At 34.0% G+C, this 13,299-nt stretch overlaps 1 protein-coding gene across 3 annotated transcripts in view; it reads left to right on the forward strand.

Annotated features, from left to right (window-relative positions):
- The window catches only part of LOC150081648 (tyrosine kinase receptor Cad96Ca-like), a 181,925-nt gene that overhangs the window by 136,579 nt on the left and 32,047 nt on the right, over positions 1–13,299 (forward strand). For all 3 annotated transcript variants that reach the window (XM_090379510.1, XM_090379512.1, XM_090379513.1), the window contains 3 exons: positions 2,927–3,113; positions 5,510–5,620; positions 10,952–11,133. In XM_090379510.1, the coding sequence (XP_090235636.1) occupies positions 2,927–3,113; positions 5,510–5,620; positions 10,952–11,133 (480 nt within the window). The remainder of the gene's footprint in view (positions 1–2,926; positions 3,114–5,509; positions 5,621–10,951; positions 11,134–13,299) is intronic.

Below are 13,299 nucleotides of genomic sequence, written 5' to 3' on the forward strand. Positions count from 1 at the left end.
TGTGGGTTGCAGAGCTTGGAAACTAGGCACCTTAGAGGAGACTTGATTGAGGTGGTTAAGGTTCTGAGAGGATGACAGCTGAATAATAACCTATGGGAGGAGGGTAATATAAGTTGTCTATTTTTTTTTATTAATTATTCACTTTTTTTTTTTGGCTGGTGCAGCATAAGCCATAGGCTTTCTTACACCATGTGGCCATTGCTAATCATTGTTTGGCTCTAATTTTATTTTTATTATTTTTTTTAATTAAGGAAAGTTGAATATATATCATTCCTAAAGGTCAAAGTAGTCATGTATGAAAAAATTGTTGATCTTTTAGTGTTTTGGTATGCAATGCAAGGAAGCAAAGCTTATGCAACAGTCTAAAAAGTTTTTTGTTCTCCAATATCTGGACTCCATTTTCATCCAATTAACATTCTGCATCAAAAAAATAATTAAACAGTGCTTAATGTACTTGGAAATCTGTTCATTCATAAGTATTAACATATTAGAATTTTGACCCCTGTTATGTGATCATTAATACAACATATTGATGGTTTTTTTTTTTTTTTTTTTTTTAACATTGAAGTTGATTGACATCCTGTAGTATTAATAGCTGTTTGTTGGCAGCACTTTATATTATGCAGAAAATAAAATAATAATTGAAACAATTTGAAAATTATGGATGTCAGAAGAATCACTTTTTTGAGATTTCATTGTGCATCCTCCACTTGCTGATATCACATACCAGTGCTAGGGCAGTGGTATTGAACTTTTATTTGTTGACATACCCTTATGTTTATCTAAGAAATTTATCCCCTAAACACTATTAGTTATTACAAGATACTCCCTCAACTGTTTTTTAATAGTAGTACCAAAATATAGGTACCCCCCCATCTTGGAACATTGCTTTTCTACAATATTTAAAGATCTGCCTAATCATTAAACACTTTCATTGTATGACAGCAATGAAAAAAAAATTTAAAGTAATTTATCTTACATCAATTGTGAAATAATTAAACAGCATGAGAGACTAGAAACTGGAGCCAGTTTTGTTGTGGTTCAACAACAGAAGAGCACCAAAGTACAATTTTATTTGCTGTATGGATGCAATGAGAGCCAGTTTTAAAGTGGCATGTTGCTTTTTTCTTGATTTAGAATATGGCTTTAAAAAAAAGTAAATATCTTTTTTTATTTATAAATAGTATATAGTGTTACTGTGGCAGTACTGGATTCAACTGTCACTGTTATTATTAGGGAGGGGTTACATTTCAAACTAGTTAAAAATTATAAACCAAATTTATTTAACTTACCAATAATCCAAAAAAGATTGTATATGATCTTAGAGGTGAATTGTTGGAGGAGCTAGGTGCAAAGGAATTTGGGATAGAAATATATGTCGCCTTCACAAATTGTATGATTGAAATATATTTTTCTTTAAAATTTTTCTATAGAGTTCTTCAGAACACTAAATGCATGATAAACCAACCAAAACAAGAATAAATGTATATCTTTTTATCATAAATTTAAGAATATCATAAAGATGCAAAGTTTCAAACGGTTTTCCATCCATGTTACTTGGGTCTCACTGGAAAATTTCCCAATGTTCCAATCCACTCCATCATCAAGATAATACTGATGACGACTGACAAATTTGCAGATAATTATTTACCGCCCTCCCAAGGTATATGGCAACTCTTAAAGAACGATATGAGAATATTTATCGTTCCCACCAAAGTTCTGGGATGTTGGATTTAAACAAAGAAGGCTAAGCTCAGCCGTACAGTTTGTCAGTTGACCTGATCCTCTGCACTAACAATGGAGTTCTATTTGATCCACAATGAATTTTTAGAAATAATCAAGGGTCACAGCAGAATAATGAGTGGCTAATTCTAAAATAACAAGTGAAATTGGAAAGAAGAAAACTCTGCACTGTTGGTTTAATTTTGTAAAGAATTCTTGCAGGCTTAATGCAAATGCCATGATTTAATTATAGTCTTGTTAGCTGACAGAAGAATCAACCTGTTCTTGAAGCATCTCTGACTGCACAAAACATTTGGGTAATAATGGTTGGATTTCCATATGACAAGTTGTATGTATAAAATATTTTTGTTTCCAGTAAAACTTGACGATATTTTAAAAAATAATAGCAATAATAAAAAAAAAAATCATCAGTCAAGCCCTGAGTGGTTTTCTTTTATTTATATTGCCATTGAAAAATTAATGTCCTTACAATTGTGAGGCTATATTGAAAGAATTGGTAGTGCACCAGTAAGAATAAAAATCTGCTTCTTTCAAGATCCATGTATGTTACTTAATTTTCAATCATATCTTGCTGTTGTCATTCACACTCATTGTAAATGTTAATAGTATGTATTTAGAGAGGTGAATTAAAGTGCCAATATAAAAAGAAATTCTAATTGTAGTAACAAAACTTCCAAAGTGTGCTAGTTATGTAAACTGGTGCATTCACTTTCAGAAGCCTGAAAGTCCATGCACCACATACACACACAGTTTTACCATGCCAGATAATTCTTAGTTTTTTTCCCTTGCATATGTCAGGAGTGGAAGGGCAATTTTCGGAATTGCAATCCAGATCTCTAGAGAAAATTGCTCTTGTGTCGCTGGGATATTTATTATATGCACAGAAACTTCAGTTGATGCTCACATTCAGCTAATGATTAGTGTTGCCATTTGTCAGTCAAACTTTGTCTGTTTAAATAGTCAAATACCTAAATGAACAATGTAGTTACATGTAAATTGGGACTTTGCTGCATAGTTCTTTTCTGTTCAGGAAAAGATATTTTGAATACAATTTTTTTCAGAAAATTAGGGGAGGTTGAAAATTCCTTATATATATAGTCAGTAAAATAAATTATCCATATTCAGTTCAGGAATCACAGACTGATAATATGGAACATGTAATTTTTTCCCTCCCATTCTACAGATTGGTAAAGAGATGAAAAGGAATTCATGGAAGCAACGGAAAATTTCGCCATGGGAAATTCCTCGCCATTACTTACGTTTGCTTCATGTGCTTGGAGAGGGAAACTTTGGTCAAGTCTGGAAAGCAGAGGCACGTCAGTTATGTGGAGTTCCTGGTTCGGTAATTGTAGCAGTTAAAACGGTAAAAGGTAAGGCCAGAGGTTCTGTATTACTTGTATAAAGCTGATTTTCTTCTTGAAACAGTAAGAAACAGTTAGCAACTCCAGTTTTGGTGCAAAATATGCTATTAGCTAGGTGAAAAGCTGACTACATAAAATTAATTTTCTTCAGATGTTGTTTTTCTGTTATCTTTCAACAATTGATCTCCATATTTGAATAGTGTAATTTTCTCAGTCTACATTTGTGTAAATTTGTTAGAAATACTCTCGCTGTGAATTTGGCCTTTTTTTTTTTTTTTTTTTACAGATGATGCATAATTAATTACTGAAAAAAATGAAGTGTTCTCTCCAGATTTTGCAGGATTAATTGTTGAAGTAAAAATAAATTTTCAAAAGACTTGATAGCAGCATCATCACATCTGTAACAATACAAAAAATTATGTTAACAACCTGAGGATATCTGTAGCTAATTTCATATTTTGTGAAATAAATGGGAATTGCCACAAAAAATATATATATTAGTTCCATCAACTTCAGCATTAAAACCTAACAGAAGCTACAATGAAAGAAGTAAATTGAAGTCTAGTGCAGTGCTTCTCAAACTGTCCATGGTCAAGGACCAGTTTCTTTTATTTCTAATCCATCGCAGACTAATACTTTTGTAAAATGAAATGAAAAAAAAAAAAAAAAGACATAAAATTATATTCTACTAAATATAATCAGAACAAACATAACATAGGAAAAAAGAAAAGAATTACAAAAATTGTACATATAGGTGATTAATATAGAGTACTGCCATTGTACTTGTAACTAAACAAAAAGTTGAGTGAAATAGCAATTTTACCCTATTAAACACCTATATGCACACTTCGAACAAACACCATGCATATCGTAATTTATAGCTTTTAATGGGACAAATGGGCTTGCTTGTTAATTTATCTAATCTAGGGTCAGGTCTGCTGCGACCCCATGTGCCGCCCTAAAATATTTGGATTAAAAAATAAAATAAGGTGTAAATAATTATTAATTTATTTTAAAGGCAAAGAATTAGACATTTCATATGTAATGAAACAACAAACAAAAATAACAAAATCTTTCTGAAATTCTAGAAATAAACTTTATAATCATATCCACAATAATAAAGTAAAAGGAAATTATACAAATTTATGTTTTCTCGCTTTAAGATGTGCGAATTTATTAATTATTTCATTTATGTTTATTTGTTCCAAAATATCATTTTCTATTGAAATTATTGCCAAATTAGAGAGTTGTTGAGATATTGTCAATCCTAAATAATTTTTGATAAACTCAGGTTCACCTGAGGTAACTGAAACTGATAAAGTTAGAAAAATTCTTAATACAACTGCTACATTTGGAAAAGTATCTGTAAAACTTCAAGTGGAGCAATATTGTCTTTAATATAAATCTGAAATACTCTAAGTTCTTAAGGTCATGCTAAAACACCAATATTGGACTCATTACGATTAGTAATAGAGGCATGTGATGCAAGAAAGCAAGCGTATGAGCTTATTTTTTGGGTAGATGGGCTGAGAAGTTCAACATTGACAAATGAAAAGTACTGCATATGGGTAGAAGTAACCCCAGAGGAACGTACCAACTGTTTGGTACTACATTTAGGGAGCATCAGCCAAAAAAAAAAAAAAAAATTCACACAACCATTCCCTCTAAATGTTTGTCTAGTTCCTGCTTGAATTTATTTAAGCTATCAACTTATAACGACAGATGGAAGTTTGTTCCAACAATTAACTACCAGCTGGCTAAAGGCAAATTTTCACACCTCTATTCTACAGCTGTCTTTCCTCAATTTGAATTTATGCCCCCTCAGGTTTGTAATCTGAGCAAGCAGAAGAATCCCATCAGAATTCAGCATGCTCAACCCATTCAAGGCCTTATACACCTCAATCAGATCACCTTGCAGGTGCCTACTCTCCAGGTGCTGCAATTTGCAGAATTTAAGCCATTCTTGGTAAGGGCCCCTTTGTTCCCCTTCTTTGTACTCATTCTAGCAACTCTACATCCTTCCTAAAATGAGGCCTCCAGGCCTGTACACAGTACTCTAGGTGTGGCCTGACCATTGCCTTGTATAACGGGATAATACCTAACAAGCGGAGGGTTTGTCCACTGGCGAGAGGGGTGACAGCATTGCATTGCCCAGGAACTAGGTATCACATGAATTCTGTCCTTTCAGTATAAATATTTACTTGTTTATTTGTAGATCATGCAATAGGAGAGGGTATCCACTCCTGTATCTCAATATGTAATATATAATATATATATAACAATATGTAATATATAATTATAATATATAAAATATATAATAATTTATATATAATCACTAAAAATATATAGTAAATCAAAAACTGATAGTGTTCTTTTTTTTTTTTTTTTTCTTCCTCTCTCTTTAGAGAATGCCAGTCTCAAAGATAAAGAGGATTTATTGAAGGAGCTACAGATAATGCAAATGATGGGCCTACATCCTAATGTGGTTACACTCTTGGGTTGCTGTACTCTACAAGGTAATTGACAGTTTCTTCATGCTGATGCAAATCTGACATCTTTCTTAGCAAAAGATTTAAATTAATGCTTTCATTAGTTCTTTGGTTAAAGTATATACAGTAAGTCCCCAACTTACGTAACTTTGGAGTTACATAATTTTTTTTTTTTTTTTTTTTTTTTAGGATTGTAAAATTTAAAACAGTATAATAAATAATGAGGAACACAGCACGCACAATTTGCACAAGTGAGATATGGAGTAACAAGTTTACAAAGCTTAAAAAACAGGAATGAAGAGAAGATTCTCAAAATTTGTTTTTTTATATGACTGACGATTTCAGTGAAGGGGGAGACACACATTTCACCATAATAACAAAACCCCACAGAATTCCAGCTATAAGTATTATCGCAAATTCAATAAGATTGAGTTTACTACGCGTTTATAATGAATTGTACTAACAGAAAAGCCCAACAAACCGGAAACTGCAAATTGTTTTTGTTTTATGGTAGTGACCTCCAGAAATGTGAGCTCGCGTGAGTTGATAATAATGTGCTTCTGCCTTAACCCTGTGAAGTTCTTTACAGAAAATTTAATTTTGACCATTATCATGGTGCCGACTAAGAGAATAAGTGACAGCGGTACCAGTAAAGCTACCAAGAAAAAGAAAGCGATCGATTTGGATCAAAAAATTAAAATGATAAGGATGTATAAAAATGGTGTGAGATTTAGATTTGTCAGTATGAACACAATACGAGAAGCAGTGTAGGGATCGGCACCAATGAAGTCAACTATAAAACTATAATAACGAAGGCTATGAAATGCATATCAGTTTTTACAGTACAATAATATGCTTTTTTTTTTTCCCCTTCTGTCCCCAGATAGTTGAACTAATTAAAAAAATAACTAATTAATTGAAAAATATATAATAATTTTTTCTTCATTCTTTTGCATATTAGGGATATAGCAGCAATATTTTATTAGTCATTCCGGGGTTATGTAAAAAGTCCTGGAACGTATCTCTTATGTATGTTGGGGACTTGCTGTAGTTAAATTGGTGAGTTTGAAAGGTATTATGAAATTAATTTTAAAAAGTTGGCTACAAGGATTACTGATCATTAATCTAGTGTATGCTTTCCTTCCATTTAATATCCAGACACACCCCTCTGTTGATAGCTGGTTACATCCTACCTAAGCCTATCAGGCTTAGATAGGATGTAACCATCTTACCTATCAGGCAACTGTAAATAAATGTTTGTAGGCCTTCAAGGAGACAGTATTACGATTCTGCATGCAAAATACCAGGATTTATGGAGTTAACAGCCTTCCAGTGCAGAATGATAACAGGATGCCACACAAGCAATTGTTCTTGTATGCAACACTGAAGGTCCCTAGGTTGAAGATTGGTGCTGAAACTATCACAAAACAACCTGAATTGTCCATTCAGAACCATGTCCAAGTTTTCACTATGTACCTTTACATGCCTTTAGTGAGATGACTGGAATGCTTCAGCTCCAGTGCAGTCCACAGGATGCTGCATGATAAAGCTTACCATGGGTGTGCAGCCATCCACAAGCCACTAATCATTCTGACTAATACCAGATATTGCTGTTCTTGAACTGTAGACCAGTGGAGTAATGAGTTGTGGCACAGTGTTCCAGTCTGATAGTCAAGCCTGGGAGAATTCTACCTGCTAGACTGTATCATCCTGACAGTGAAGTTTGGAAGTGGCAACACATTGGGGAAGGTCCATGTAGTGACAGACTGGTCAGCTCAGAGCTCTGACCTCAATCCTATTGAGCATCCCTTGGATGAAATGGATTGTTGGGAGTGTGTCCCACAGGTGATTAATGGTAAGGCAAAAACAAGTCATTAAAAAATATGTGAAAAGAATTATTGTTTAGAGCAGGTGACCACATGTCCCTATAAAGATGAAATGGGACACCAAATGGCTTTGTTTCTTTCAGCCATGCCATTTTTATAGTGGTACTTTTAATTTTATTTAAAGTAAACAATTAATGTTTACTCGTCACCTTTCCTGACGCAGTTTATATTTCACTAAGTTACAACCATGTCTTATCCACAAAATAAAATTGCATCAATTTTTACATTATATTTGGATTATATGCTGACTCAAAATTTTAAGCCAAGCTCCAGAACATGCAAATCAGGTGATCTATAAATGTGTACGCTATAATAGAAGCACTCATTTCTAATCTAAGGCAGTACAAAAGGTATTTGATTAGCTTTTCTGTAGGTGGTGAGTTGAAAACAAAGGAGACAAGAGCGGTATCAAATCTAAGTTCAGGGTTGCCCACAAGTTATGCCATCTGAGGATGACTATTATCTGGCTTTAACAGTGAAACTTCATATATACCACTGTTAACATCTCCAAGCAACATATGTTCACAAGCTGAAAAATCTGGAATAACTAACGAGGCCCCCCCTTACACACTCAGATGAATGTGCCATTCATCAGTGGGAATTGAACCTGGACCTCCCCAAACAAGTGGCCAAATGAAATGTATTGTGCTGATTAGGCTACTTCAGAGATAGTGATACTCCATAGAGAAATGAAAGCCAGGTAGCTCTCAGCAACTCTGTGAGACAGCCCATGGTTTGCCTTCCCATCCCTTCCTTACCACAGGAGAGCCTTTCATATGGTGCAGACAACTCCATCTGAATTTGCTCTTGGCAGATTAGTCAAGAATCAATGTTGAAGTTAATATTTTTGAAGAGAAACACCTCCATCACTCAAGGGAAAGGACCACTATTGTGGTAGTGGTCTGGTGAATCATTGGAACATCCTTCGCAGGTGCCACAAACCCTGAATTCACTATCATGGTTGATAATGATACTCCACATAAGGCTGAAGTGGTCAGTGTGAAGAACACCCGTATGGCAATGTGAGTTACAGAACTGAGGAACTAGGTATTTTGTGGAAAACTAATAGACTAGACAAGAATTTATATTTGGTTAAGCATGTTGCTGATCACTGGAATAAACAGATTTCCTGAGTGGATGTTGATTAAATTTAATGGGCAGCTAAATTATAAAGCCAAGTGTTTTAGTTGATGCAACAAAAGGCTTCCTTCTTTGTATCTTTTGACTTTTACTAGTTGTAAACAAGTCATTAATCAATCCAAACTTTATTTTGATAAAACTAGGAAACTTGCTTCTTGTATATGGCTGTAATTTCTGTTAGCTTATATTTCCACCTCTGTTACATACTTATCTAAAGTCAACTCATTAAAATTGATGATCATGATAAATCTATTCTTTCTGTGGCTTTCTGAAAAAGATTTGAAGAGTCCAGTTGGAATTTCTCCATGTGTCCCCTTATACTCTCTGATTTCAATAGTGTGCTTCCTTCTGCTTGGAAATTTTCTCATATCCAACTGACCAACTGTTAAACAATTATGTAAGTTTTTTATTTTTTTTTTATGATATTTCAAACTCCAGAGGCCAGATCTTTATCATCAAATAAGAATATTTGATGATCACCACAAATAATGCAGGGTACCTCACACTCGATGACGTCCATTTTTGAAGTATTTGTACCACTGAATCTCTACCATACACTTCAACAAAGATAAAAAGAAACCTCTGCACCTGTACAACCAAAATACAAGCAACATTTTTCATATACTTCTAACAAATACATCTTGCAACTTCTTGATTCACCTTACATATGTTTTTATAGTATTCTGAATCGTGGTGGAATAGGAAATAATACATGTGACAGAAAGAGACAGTCCTCTGTAGCCCATTTATGCATCTTTTGTTGGCAAAAGGAAGGAGTTTCAGTTATCAAAGGAGCCTTAAAGCATTATCTTCTAAATTCAATGCCATGCAAATGCTACAGATGATTTTTTACCTCAAGTAGAAAATCATTTGTGGCAAATGCATCAATTTGTATTATGCAAACAGTGATCACCTAAAAAAAAATGCATAACATTCTTATATTCATAGATTAAACCTCCATAATAACAGCCTGTTTCTGTTTTTTAACATGCCCTCTCACTATGTCATGTGATCAAACTTCTGGTTTGAGACTGACTCGCAAGTAGTATTGATAACTTGTTAACCTTCCTTCACAACAAAGGTAAGTCGAAGTTGATTGTTATCTAAACTGCCTTATTTGTTTTACTTATAAACATGAGCAATATATCTAAGCCCAATGACATACACATGAAATCTTTACAAATCACAGCTTATTTGATTAACAAAGCTATTATTGTGTTTACATGCCATTTAGAAGTCATTCATTTTACTGATTCCCTTCAGCACCTTTTTATAGTTGAATTAAATCCCTCCCCTCCTCCCAAGTTGTTGAGTTTTGCAGGACAACCTTCTAAGCTACATAGAAGAAAAAAAAAATTACATCCTCCCTACTTGCAAAGGTCTCATAAATCATTGAAAGGACATGTGCCTTCCTTGCTACACCACTTAAAAACTTCATATCTGTTTGTATAATACCCCCCTCCCCATTTATAAGTTATTCCAGGTTTTTATATTTCACAGCATACTTTGGCAACTGATATTATTTGGGAAGAAAGTTTATGCCTCTAAACTTGTCAGTATCATGGTTTTAAAGCCATTCTTAAATATTAATATTTTATGCTGCTTACATTTGCATTTTCTAATATCTTATTTATTAATAGTTGAAATGGGCCTGTTGTCATGTTCATATCCACTTTTTTCTTTTTTCAATTCATGGATTGGAAAGGGTTCTAAATTCCTATAAGCCTTCAGAGTATCACAAGAAGTTGAATATAAACACTTAAGTGTATTATTAAAATCAATTCCTAAAAAGAAAAATTTTTTTTTTTTTTTTTTTTAGGACTCCAATGGAAACAACATTTTGGGTTCTCATTTTACATATGCACCAAATATATATCCACTTTTATAAATGCTTGTTTGCTTTTTCATAGTGGAATTTTTAATGTAGCTTTACAGTATTTACTCATTAATTCAATATAATTCCATGGATCACTTTTAGGTTTTGAATATCACTGTCTTCATGAAGACAGTGCCTGCTGATCGATATAGCTGCTAGTTCATAATTTTCATGACAAAGTTCTTTACAACATTTTTTTAGAATGGCAGTTTGAAAAGCTTCTGAAAAAAACTGTTCACACTTATGTTTTCCATATCTTTCTACCTTTTTTTTGTGTTATAAACTGCATATATTATTATATGCAATGCAATACCAATATAGGAATGTTTTTTCCACACTGCCCAGGTGAAAAGTTTTTTGTTATGCTTTAAAAATGAAATACCTAATTGTTGATTAATTAATCTTGAAATGGATATATTTAAAAAAATTTTTTTTTTTTTAATGATTAAATTTCAGAGCCATACTATGTGATACTAGAATATGTGGTGAAAGGAAAATTACTGACCTACCTCAGAGATCACCGCTTTCACCGAAAGCACTACAACCATGCCCCAAGCATGCTCGCCCTTTCTTCAAGAGACCTCACTTTATTTGCCTACCATGCAGCCACGGGTATGGAATATATCAGCAATAAAGGGGTAGGTTTAACTATTTGTCTTCAAGGGAAAATTTCTATAATTTCATTCTTTGTTGCATGTCTTAAAAGAAAATATACTTAGTATAACCCAAATTCTACTGATACATTTTTGAATTTCTAAAGACAGTTTTTGTACTGAAAGTGAATGATTGGACTAATATTCCACCAGTGTTCAGTTACCTAAAGAACAGCTAAAAAAACAAGTAGTATGGATTAATATTTACTATGGTGTTTGTCAATTTTTTTTTATTGCAGTCATGGGTGCCGGCAGTATTGTGCAAGGTTAATTTATCGAAACATTCAAACAATATAAATTCTACTAAAGGGAAAAAAAAAAAAAAACTAAAATATTAATTCAAATAATTTATTAAAACAACTCTTGCAAAACAGAATTAGACCCTGTTAATTTTCATCGTTATCTTTAAATAAAAATTGCAATCTTCTCTGCGAATATAGTTAGATTTAGTTGCACTCATAAAATCTTCATTGCCAATGACGAAAATTCAGTCTGTGCAGTATTTTCTCCCACCGATCACGAAACGTTGGCTCTGCTGTATATTAAATTAAATCAGTCAAACTTGATTTAATTAAGATATTGCATGTATTCAAAAATTTGTTGAACAAATCATTTATTCTCACATGCACCACCTTCAGTCTGTGCGGGTAGCACAGTGGCATCATCACCGGGTTCGAATCCCGTCGTTGACACAAGGAACTTTTATGGGCTTTTTTCACTTCGTGGCTGAGTAAGTTTTTTTTTATGAAAACCCCAAACACGAAAGGTATCAAAACATATAGTACTTAGTACCGTGCATGGGTTGAAGGAGACGTATGGGGGGAGGGGGATGCCGGAAACTTGGCTCTAGAGACTAAACATGGGTTTCACCACTTCAAGCCTCCAATAAGCAAAGTGGTGGTATTTCACCAGTTGATGAAAGTCATCTACCAAGTTGGTCTCAGGCGTAGGTAGCAAGGTTTTTTCATCCAGCAAAACAGGCAAATCGACTAGAGAACACACGCAATTTACAGACACAACACACGTGGGTATATGTAATACAGTAGAACGTCGATTATCCAAACTATAACTGGGACCAAGGTTGATTCAGTCAATAACACATACACAAGAATACTCAGTTTACATGAAACCAAGTGTAATTAGGCATACAATTAAATTATTGTACACAAGGTTATTGCTACTGTATTTTGAAAAATGGTTTGTAAATAATAACCAAAATGTTTTGAAGAAACAATGTATATTATATATTACATTTATTTTGATCTTACCTAATTGTTTTTCATGGTTTCAACTATAAATCACTTTTTTTTTTTTTTTTACACAAACACAAGTAATTGCACACAAATAAGGGTATAACAACTCTTGGGAAGGTTTATTTTTTAAAATATGTAATCTTGCATTTTTCTTTGAACCATGTGAGTTTTTTTTTTTTTTTTTGTGGTGAGGTCTCTCATCCTCTTTAATAGCAATTTCTATGTAGAACTGCATGCATTCAGACATGCTAGTTAGTTAGTTAGTTTTTAGGAGCATTAGCAACTAAGGCCATATTGCTCCGGGATATGCGGTGGTCATTCCCTGACCTTTCCACATTCTCCGTATTTGGTGGTGACGGGCTCGAACTCCGGTTTAATCAAGAAGCATGTGCTACGCACTGCTGCTCCTTCCCACCTGGCTACGGAGGTGCCAACTTCAGACATGCAGCTCACACCATGCCATTGCAGTTTCTAGCCAGTGAAGGCCTCCGTGTGAGCGGGCTCGCTCCCTCTTCTTCTTCTTTGTCATCAGAATCACCTTGGTTAAGTCAGCCATGCCTTTTTCAGATTTCTCTCCAACATGTTCCAGGCATCTGCTAATGTGTAAGCAACAATCCTTAATGTTGAGCTTCTTTGAAAACTCAACCACGCACTCTTCATCTCCCTCTGGTACCAGCAAGCAATGCAAGACTTGTTTTTTGTACATATTTTTAAGTTTTCATGTAACACCTTGATCCCTTGGCTGCAGCAGGGCTGTAAAAAACTAACAATTAAGTTTTTTTTAAGAGGAGGGTGGGATGGTGCATTATCAAAAGCTAACTCCCCCCCACACTCCCTTGCTCACAACAAGGTCACGGGAGACTATCCTGGGTCCACACAGTAGTTAAAGCCAAGATTT

This window comes from Mastigoproctus giganteus, chromosome 8 (assembly GCF_048544385.1).
Source record: "Mastigoproctus giganteus isolate SK-2022 chromosome 8, ASM4854438v1, whole genome shotgun sequence".
Taxonomy (NCBI): domain Eukaryota; kingdom Metazoa; phylum Arthropoda; class Arachnida; order Uropygi; family Thelyphonidae; genus Mastigoproctus; species Mastigoproctus giganteus.